The 10,169-nt window shown below is 53.6% G+C and overlaps 1 protein-coding gene across 4 annotated transcripts in view; it reads right to left on the reverse strand.

Annotated features, from left to right (window-relative positions):
* Positions 1-4,492: 4,492 nt before the first annotated feature.
* Positions 4,493-10,169, reverse strand: part of ECE1 (endothelin converting enzyme 1) — a 113,570-nt gene continuing 107,893 nt past the window's right edge. For all 4 annotated transcript variants that reach the window (XM_034645873.1, XM_034645886.1, XM_034645897.1 and 1 more), the window contains 2 exons: positions 7,737-7,832; positions 4,493-7,053 (listed from right to left, as the gene is read on the reverse strand). In XM_034645873.1, the coding sequence (XP_034501764.1) occupies positions 6,877-7,053; positions 7,737-7,832 (273 nt within the window). In that variant the 3' untranslated portion in view covers positions 4,493-6,876. The remainder of the gene's footprint in view (positions 7,054-7,736; positions 7,833-10,169) is intronic.

Here is a 10,169-nt window from a genome sequence, read left to right on the forward strand (position 1 = left end):
AGATAAATAAAATCTTTTTTTTTTTTTTAAATGGGACTGGTATATTTGAGATTGGGCTCAAGGAAGCCCTGAAGATGCAAGTAATTGCATGAGGAAGTGGCCCAAGTGTACATGACTCCTACTTCACTGCATTCTCTCCTCTGTCCAAGCCCACGCTCATGGCCTTCTGGAGTATTCTCTGCACCACGCTGACAGAGGAAGAGAAAACCTAGGCCTGATTTACAGATGGTTCTGCACTAAGTGGTCACGTACAGCACAATAGCGCCTTTCTGGGACACCCCTGAAGAGCAGAGGTGAAGGGAGATCCTTCCACTGGGCAGAACGTCAAGCGAAGGGGTGACCTGATCATTCGTTTTGCCTGGAAGATAAACTGTACGGAAGCCTGATCTGTACTGATTCATAGGCTCTGCCCGACAGTTACCTGGATGGGAAAGGACTTGAGAAGAACCTGATTGGAAATTGGTGACAAGGAGGTCTAGGGAAGACTTCCTCGAATGGGCGAAGAATGTGAAGCTATTTGTGTTCACGTGAACGCTCACCATTGTCTGTTTCAGGGAGGGGACTGATGTGTCATTTGGTGTGTAGATTGTCCTATCACATCTGCATTGTGAAATGTGGCATTAGCGTTCTCACAAGTCTTTCTTTGTCTCATTAAATGTTTTGTTTTGCTTGAATTCTGGTATCAGGGCTGCAGACCCTGCCTTTTCGTTTCCAGTTGTCTCATAAATCTGTGTCCATCCCTTCATTCTTCACCATTTTGAATCACGGTGTTTTGGTAGCGTCTCTGGTATACACCATAGAACTGTGTTTTGCTTTATGAGTCAATTTTTTTTTTTTAAGTAGGCTCTATGCCAACATGGGCTTTGAACTCAGGACCCCGTGATGAAGAGTCGCATGCTGTACCGACTGAGTCAGCCAGCCGTCCCTATTTGTGTTTTTGAAAGATGGCTGTGCTTACCCAAAGTTATAAACACATTCTGTTAAATTGTATCTAATACTTTGATCATTTTTATACGCTTAGTTCTCTAGTATCTGTAGAATTTGTTGCTGTGACCGTGTGTGAGAATTGCGTGAGGGAGGGGAGGTCTAGATTCATTTTTTCCCTGGGTATATATCCTAACACCATTTGTTACATGGCTCATCGTTCCTCAGCTGATTTAAAGGGTTTCCTTTATCCTACACTAATCCCCACATAGCCACAGAATTGTTTCTGGCTCTCTAAAAAATGCCAGTTGTCCAATTCCTCTCTCTCGACACCAACCCACACTCTATTATTTACTAGAGCTTTGTAGCAGATTCTGATGGGGCCGGCTCCCTCATTGTTCTTTCTCTAAATTGTCTTGGCCGTCGCGCGTTTCCTCTTCCATGTGAATCGGCTTACCAAGGTCCACAAAAAATTGTCTTGGAATTTTGGTTGAGAGAACACGGACATTATAGATTAACTTGGGGAAAATCAACACTGTGGACCACAGTGAACCTTTCCACTCAGGACCAGGGTGTTCCTGTGCGTTTACTCAGGCCTTCTTGTATGTTCTTCAGTGAAGTGTTATAGTTCTTTCTGTAAAGGTCTTGTCCATTTCAAATTGGGTTTATTATTGTTCTAGATTCTTTAAAATTTAGTATTTTCTCCAGTGCCTCCCTTTCGCAGTTCCCCAACCCTTCCAGGGAGCCCCTGCTGAGCCCCTTTGCTGACACGGTGACTTTTTGCTCCAAGTCCAGAACAGTGTCTGCTTGAGCTCTAGAGGCTTCTGGCAAGTATTTTCTCATCTCCTCAGCTGTAGGGTAAGCCCCCAAAGGGTCAGGCTGGGGTTTTAATTCCTGCTTGGGGCCCCAGGGCTCAGAGCAGGGGAGCGGGAGGGGCTTGTTCACTTGGTCATTGAGAAAACAGGACAGCCCTCTGAAGGGAAAAATGGTGTCTCTCTCTTAGGTTCCTCAGTGTGCGTGCATGAGTGTGTGTGTGTGTGTGTGTGTGGTCCCCGGGGCCATCACTCTTCTGTAGAAGCCTCTCATTCAGCCAGCCAGCCAGCCACTCAGCCATCCACCTATGCTTTCCCAAGCAGCTCCTTTCTAGCAGCCTGGGTTCCGAACCCAGCTCTGCCACAGCTCCCCTCTGATCTGGGTGACAACGTAGCCGTCTTCGAAATCTGCCGTAAGCGTTCAGGGAGAGGATGTGCGAGCACGCAGCACACAGCCTGATTCGCAGGGCGCGCACAATGTGTGGAAGCTTTAAGGAAAAAATCCTTGTATTCATTCATTCATCCTTCGGCAAGGGTGTGTGGAGGACATTGCATTCTGAAGGCAGGGAAGGACACGGGCTGTGTAAGGTGCAAAAAGAAGGCTCAAGGTGGTAAGGGGGGGGCCTCCAGTGGGGGCAGTTTGGGCAGAGTTCAGGTCCTAGGGCAGGTAAGTGCTGGGAGGAGCCTGTGAAGGGCAGTGCTGTGATCTTTATAAAGGCTGCTTTCCCGAGGGCAGCTGGTTGGAGGGGATGTGGTTGAGCCGTCCGGGTGAGAAATGCGGGTCTATGGGCTCAGACACACACCTAGTGTGAATGTTCTGAGCAGTTCAGGGTGCATCACTGTCTTAAGCATCCTCATATCTCCCCAGTATTTGTGGGTCACAACAAAGAGAAGACAGATAAATGTCCATTTTACAGACGAAGAAACTGAGAAATGACTGAGAAATGGCGAGGAGTTTTGCCCCTTGAATAGGTGCTTGCTCATGTCATCACTCTGTCCAGTTCAGACTGTGACCCCAATTCTCCCCCTTCAGTCAAGGCTCAGCTGAAATCTCTGCCCTCCACTTAGTTTTTCCTGCTTACCACAGCCCACTGGGCTCATTCTCTCTGGCACTGGTGTGTTTTGGGATGGCTCCCTTGATGATACATTCCTTATGGCTATCTGTCCATTCAGCCGTCTTTCCATTCATCCACTTATCCACCCATTCGCCTATATATCTACCCACGCATCCATCTACCCATCCATCCATCATCATCATCATCCATCCATCCATTTGCCCAATCATCCATCCATCCACCCATTCACCTATCCTATCCATCCATCCATCCATCCAACCATTTGCCCAATCATCCATCCATCCACCCATTCCCCTAACCATCCATCCATCCATCCATCCATCCATCCATCCATCCATCCATTTGCCCAATCATCCATCCATCCGCCCATTCCCCTATCCATCCATCCATCCATCCATCCATCCATCCATCCATCCGCCCAATCATCCATCCATCCACCCCTTCCCCTACCCATCCATCCATCCATCCATCCAGCCAGCCAGCCATTCACCCATCCACCTATGCACCCATCCGCCCACCCACCCAGTTGTCCACCCACCTACTTATCCAACAGTCACTGAGCCCTACTCTGGGGCTGGTCTGTGCCAGGCACTGACTTGCTAGAGATGGCACAGGCACTTTCACAGCCCAGAGAATTGGAACCTCTGTGTCACAGGTTGAATTGTGTCCCCTCAAATTCATATGTTGAAGTTGTAACACCCAGTACCTCAGAATATGACCTTATAGGACCACTGCAGATGTCATTAGTTAAAATAAGGTCATCAGGGTGGGCCCTGATCCAATACGACTGGTGTCATTATAAAAAGGAGGGGAAAATTCGGACACGTACCAGATGTGCACACAGGAAGAACACCATGTGAAGAAGGTGGCAGAGATTGGTGATGCTTCTACAGGCCAAGGAGCGCCAAAGATGGCCAGGAAACCGTCAGAAGCTAGGCAAGATGCCTGGAATAGATTCTTCCTCACATCCCTCAGAAGGAATCAACTTTGTCGACACCTTGATCTTGGACTCTAGCCTCCAGAACTGTGGGACAATAAATTTCGGTTGTGTAAGCCACCAAGTCTGTGGTACCTCATATGGTAGCCCTGGCATGAATACACTCTGGTAGGAGAGGGAAGCCTGTGTGATTGCACCTGATCTGGGGTGAGGAAGGGCTTCCTAGAAGAGGCGATGTTATGCTGGGCATTGAAGGATGGGTAGGAGTTTATCAGGCAGAGAAGTCAGAGAAGAGCATTCTAGGCAGAGGGAAGAATATATACAAAGCCCAGGGGGAAGCACGAGTGTATGTCAGACACTTTTCCTTGAACTTCTTTGAACTGACCTACTCCTTTTGCCCTGCCAAGCACCCGAGGCCTGGAAACCCACTGCTGACACCCTCTGCTCCAAGATCATGGAAAAATTATTTTTACCAGGATGCCCCCTGGCCACAGCTGGCACGCATCATTCTCCCCAGCAGGGAGTGCTCACAGGATCATACTGACGAAGGAAGGATGGCCAGACGGGCACAGGCTCTGAGTCACCTTCCGTCATTGGTCAGGGCCCAAGGCCTCTGCGCTGGGGAGGAGGCACAGTTAGCCGCACTGCATGGGCGAGGACGGGGGGAGCTGTGTTGGCCAGGGGCACCCCCCGGAGCCGCACAGGATGCACACCGCCCCGGGAGGACACACACAGTCACGTGGCGCTCGGTACAAGTACTTTATTTGAGTTACAAGAGTGCCGCACCCAAACTACAGTAGCACAGAACATAATAATACAAAACATAGATTCCCAGCCCCAAACCCCATGTCCGTGCACCCGCAGAGAAGCCAGCCCTCTGGCTCCCGGGCCTGAGGTGGGGTGTCTTTCAGAGGGCAGCCACCCATCACTTCAGCCTTCGTTAAGCTCTGGAGGGGTAGGGACGGTGGGGGCTGCTCCCTTTGCTTCCATCCCTGTTGGGCCGCAGCCGTCCTCTCCCCTGGCCCCCCTGCGGTTCCTCGGACACCCTGAAGAAGTGAATGCAGTCTACGCCCCCTCCGGCTGAACCCTCAGCCCCGGGACACTTGCTTCCGGAGGGGAGGTTCCGGTCCACGGTGGCGCCTGCCGCTCTTGAGGACCGTGAGCTTCCATGGGGAAGGCCGGCCGGAGGGAGGGTGGGGGCAGAGGCGGCACCCGGAGGGTGCCAGGGCGCCAGGGCTGGGGCGGCCTACCTCTGCGTGGCGAGGTGCATGTGCAGCCCGACTCTCCCGTCTTCTCTGGCTCCTGTCCTACCTTTCCTCTGAAGAGCTGCCAGGCCTGGGCTTGCGGGGACCAGGGGCCTCACCCGAGCCCGCCCCGCCTCAGTTCTGCCGGGATCTGGCTCGTCCTCTCGGGCAGGGGGCTCCTGGCTGCCGGGGCGCGGCGAGTGCACTGAGGGAGCACGGCCAGGCCACGGGTGCCGAGGCGGCAGAGCCATGACGGGCCCTGGCGGCTCTGGCCTCAGCCACGGGGGCCTGCTTCCCCCAGACGGAGCTTCTGAACCGGGGCCTCAGAGGGGGGCGCCATTCCTGGTTCCCTGACACCACAGGCTAGACTGGCCATGTTGGGGGAGCCTTTCCCTCACAGTCTCCCTTGGCTGAAGACACCTCCAAGTGAGGAGTCCATCCAGCTACAAGTACTGTCTTGCTTTAGCCCAGGGGCTGAGGGTGGGATGGGGCTCCGGGCAAGTCCAGAGGTCCGTCAGATTCCTGACCTTGGTGCCGCTGACCCGCAGCCTAGAGCTCCCGGGCTGCCGTGAGGGGCAGCTCTGTGGACACTGGGGGGGGGGGGATGGGCTTGCGTTACAGTCAGGACACTCGAAGGCTTCACTGGTAGAGGGCTGTCTCCTTGGGTGGAGCTTGGGCTGCAGCCTCGGCTAAGGCACTAAAGATGGAGGGCGGGCAGGCGGGGCTGGCTGTGGTCCTGGGAGCCAAGCCCAGGCCAGCGGTGCAGGACGCAGCCCAGAGGGAGGATCCGGGCTCTGTAGGACAGGAGAGTGGTCTTCCCTTTTCTCCTTCCCGTGGGGCAGAGGGTCAGGAGGCAGACCCCGAAGTCGTTGGGATGGGAGGGTTGCTGCAAGGGCAACTGGACCCTGGGCCACACATGGAGCAGCCAGGAGAGGGACAGAAAGAGGCTAGCTATCTGATGGAGGGCTGGGTCTCGCAGGGCTCCTGACATCCAGGTCCAGGGTGCTCGGGTGCCCCGGGACTGGGTTTGAAGGCCATGAGCTGGCCTCATCCTGCCACAGCCGTCAATTTCCTGCTGCGACTTTGGGGATCAGATTGTCCTCGTTGGGGTTCCCACTGTTGGACTCTGGGGACAGAGGCAGGCAAGCTGTGAGGGGCAGTGTCCGTGAGCTGGCCTCTGCCCCTTCCTGGCCTCCACACCTCTCCTCTTCACACCCTGTGACTGCAAAACCAGGGACAGAGGCTGAAATTACAAACACCAATGGCTGGGGCAGCTCTCTACTTGGGGACATGCTCAGCGGCGGGGGATTGGCTGCCTCAGCCGACCTCACAGTGAGTGAGGAAGGGAGGGGTAAATCAGTGGGGCTTCCCTTATCCACAGGTTATTTAGAAAAACAGAATATAATAAATATACCAATCCTTTCCTTTAAAAAAAAAAGTGTTTTAAATGCATTATTTCCCTGAAGATTTCCAGTGTATTCCACAATGTTTAAAAAATAGTTTCCCCAAAAATATATCTTTAAAGCATTTGACACAGTGGTATTTGTGGCGTTTCTGGCGCTGGATGTGGGCAGGGGGCTGTGTCCCACTACCCTTGTCAGTATGGGGCCCAGGCCTGGTAAGCAGCCAGCCTGACACCCAAATGCCCGTGAGAGTTGACGCACGTGTGCCTGGGACGACAGGGTCTTCACAGGGGATCAAATCTCAGATTGTGTTGAGAACCCACATCAGAGGCTCAGCTCCGGCTGGAAACCCTCCAGTGTGGGGTAGGGGGGCCCTGGGTGGCCAGGGGGTAGGGCGACACCTCGGACGCTGGATGGGAAGATGGCCTCGTGGGCCCCCCGGGGGGCTCATCCTCTGTCTTGGCTCGAGGTGTTTCCACCTCACCAGACCTCACACTTGTGATGAGGGTTCATGGGGGAGCCAGGCGGGCAGTGGAAGTGTTCTGAGAATTCCCTGGAGTTAGAGACGGAGCCAATGACCCGGAAGCGGGAGGGGCTGTGAGGATCGGTGATGAGGCCTTCGTGGGAGCTCTCGGGCGTGCGGACAGAGCACCAGACCTTTGTGAGGCGACAAGGGAGAAGCTGGGTCACTATGGCGCCCAGAGACCACCAGACTGCCCCCATCCACGACAACAGGGGAATGAGCCCCCACCTGGTTCTGAGACCCTTGGGAGTCCGGAGGGGTGACCAGGTGGGTAGGGAAGAGACCGTGGGCTGGTATGTCCCCCATCCCAGCATCCTCTACTGCAGTCACCTCTGTCTGTCCTGGGCCTCTGCATTAGATTTCCTCTGAACAAAGGATTCTGCCCCCGAACCAGTCTGAAAACCCTGAACTGAGTCCAGGTCACTCACTTCCTGCACAGAGCAAAAACTGTCTAATGGCCTGGTGGCTCTGGGCACTAACAGAAGACTATACGTTAATGCCAATTCAAGGGACATCCTAGGGCATCTTGAGTTTAGGAAATTTCTAGAACCCCTGAACCAGAGGGCCCTTAGCACTCACTTATTCACTCATCTACCAGATACAGGAAACCTTTTCATGGCATTCATGGCCCTTCATCAGATTTCTCTACTGGCAGGGAGCTTGTCTTCTTACTGAGTATCAGATGTACTATGGACAGTCCAATGAGCTCAAAGGTTCTCAATTGAGGGGAATTTGCCTTCTGGCTCTCAGAGCTCCTGGATTATCAAGATGGCAGAAATGTGCCTGAGTTTGGCATATTCTCCTACAATGAACTCACCTGTGCAAAGCCCAGGAAGAAGAGCTGGTTATTGGTGAGGCCCAGGGTGGGCAATGTCTGCTCGGCCCCGTTCTTCTTCACCCAGTTCTGGTAGGCCTGAGAGCAGAGAAAACAAAGCTCAGGGGCTCCCACGACACAGGAGCAAACAGGGCCACGATGGGGAGCCGTTGCAGGCGGTCTCAGGAAGCTCTACCCTGCTGGGGCAGGGACGCGTTTGGGGGCATCTGGGCCCCTGCTCAGCCTGGAGAAGCAATCTTCTTCACGCTGTAAATACCATCTGCATGGCCACGGCTCTCAGGTGCACACATCCAGCCCCAGCCTCTTCCCTGATTTGTGTATTCACAGCTTCAGCTGGCTTTCCAAGATGTTCCAAGTTTCCAGACTTAACATGGCACAGACAGAACGAGGGGTTACACACACATGCTCGTGCCCCAACCCCAGAGTTCTTCTTTGAGCTTCTCTTTCTTTCTTTCTTTTTTTTTAAGATTTTATTTTTAAGTAATCTCTACACTCAATGTGGGGCTCGAACTCACGACCCAGAAATCAAGAGTCGTACGATCTTCCGACTGAGCCAGCTGGGAGCCCTGAGCTGCTTGTTCAGTTATCCAAACCACCTAAATCTGGCCACTTCTCACACCTGCCATAGCTTCATCCCTTCTCTTGCCTGGACAATCTCACAACACCTTGCTAACTAGACTCCTTGACTCAAGCTGGTCCAATTCCAACCCCCTCCCGACACAACATCTTAAGTCATCCTTGTAAAGCCGGGGTTGGCAGACTTTCCTGCCAAGGGCCAGAGAGTAAATATTTTCAGCTTTGGAGTCCAAACGGTCTCGTTGCAACTACTCCATTCTGGCGCCATGGTGTGAAAACAGCCGCGGACAGCATGGAGGCCAACGGGCCTGGTGGGGTCCCCCTACATTTTTATTTACAAAAACAGGCTGAGGGCTGGATTTGGCCCACAGGGTGTACTTTTGCTGACCCTTGGGTTTTTTGTTTTTTGTTTTTGAAGTTTTACTTATTTAAGTCATCTCTACACCCCATGTGGGGCTCGAACTCATGGTCCCGAGATCAAGAGTCACATGTTCTTCCCACTGAGCCAGCCGGGCCCCCCTGCTGACCCTGATTTTAAAGGATAAATTAGATCATGTCATTCTTCTATTGAAAAATTCTGTGGCAGCTCCCATTGTACAGAACAAAACCCAAGCTCCTTGATCAGCCGACGCAGGCCCGGTGAGCTCTGGCCCCAGCCCCTCCTCTGACCTCCCCTCCTTCCACTTCACCCCTGCCCAAGAATAGGAAGTGGAGATGGACACAGTCTGGTAAGGTCAAGACAGGAAGACCAGCTTCCCTGCCTCCTCTTCCTCATCCTTTAGGTCTCCATTCAAATGTCATCCCCTCCAGAAGGCCTACCCTAGCCCCCCTGCCCCCTAATTCTGAATTACTTTGCCCTATTTTATATTCTTCATCTTGTCAATACCTGAAATGATCTTCCTTATTTGTTAGGTGTGTGCTGGCTTTCCTCCCCCCTCCCCAGCCCCACACAAACTGTGAGCTGTGGGAGAGCAGGACCCCTGTCTGTTTTGGCGCAAAATCTCCAGTGCCTGACAGTCCGTAGTGGGTAGAAGGTTCGCGGTATATTTTCACTGACTCGTGGGCTTCAGGCAGGTTACCTGGTGTTTCTGGCCTCAGTTTCCTCACCTGCCAAATGGGGGTTGTAACAGCTAATGGTAAAGTTGTGGGGTACTGAGCAGAGCCTGGCATGTAAAAAGGCCTCAATAAATGGCCCCTCACGGTACTTCTGCTCTGACTGTCACGGTCAGGAGACGGCTCTGTCTTGCTCTGATAGGCACCTCATTCTCCTCTCGTGGCCTGCATTCTCTCTCCCTTCCAACTCAGCTAACCTTTGAGTGTCACCCTGGACCAGGTCCTGCGCCCAAGTTGTCTGTCATCCTTCGGACAGCCCAGTGATGCCGGGCGTGGGTGTTCACAGCCAAGAACACTGCAGCTCAAGTGGGCTAAGTGACTTTTCCCAGAACCAGGGCTGGAACTCGGAACTGGCTCCATGACCGGTGTCCCTCCCCTCCCCTCCCCTCCCGGGCCCACGGCTGCCTGAATCAGTGATGCCTATCCCTGCCAAGGTAGGAACCAGCAGGTCGTCAGGTGGCTCCAGCCTAAGCCCTTGCCTGGATCTGTCAGTCGGGCGGACTCAAGTCTGGAAGGCCATCTGTGCACCAGGCCCTGGGCGAGAGACTGCCACAGACCTCTCAGTCGGCCCCGCTACCCCCGTTTCACAGAGGAGCAAACAGAAGGTCATGCGGCGGCTGCAGCTGGCCCCAGCTTGCCGGTAGAGACCCTTTCTTGAGGATACCCGGCACAGGCCCAGAGCCGGGGCCGGGGTGTGTGTGGGCAGTGAGCTCTTACCCGATAGGC

Source organism: Ailuropoda melanoleuca, chromosome 2 (genome assembly GCF_002007445.2).
Source record: "Ailuropoda melanoleuca isolate Jingjing chromosome 2, ASM200744v2, whole genome shotgun sequence".
In the NCBI taxonomy this organism is placed as follows: domain Eukaryota; kingdom Metazoa; phylum Chordata; class Mammalia; order Carnivora; family Ursidae; genus Ailuropoda; species Ailuropoda melanoleuca.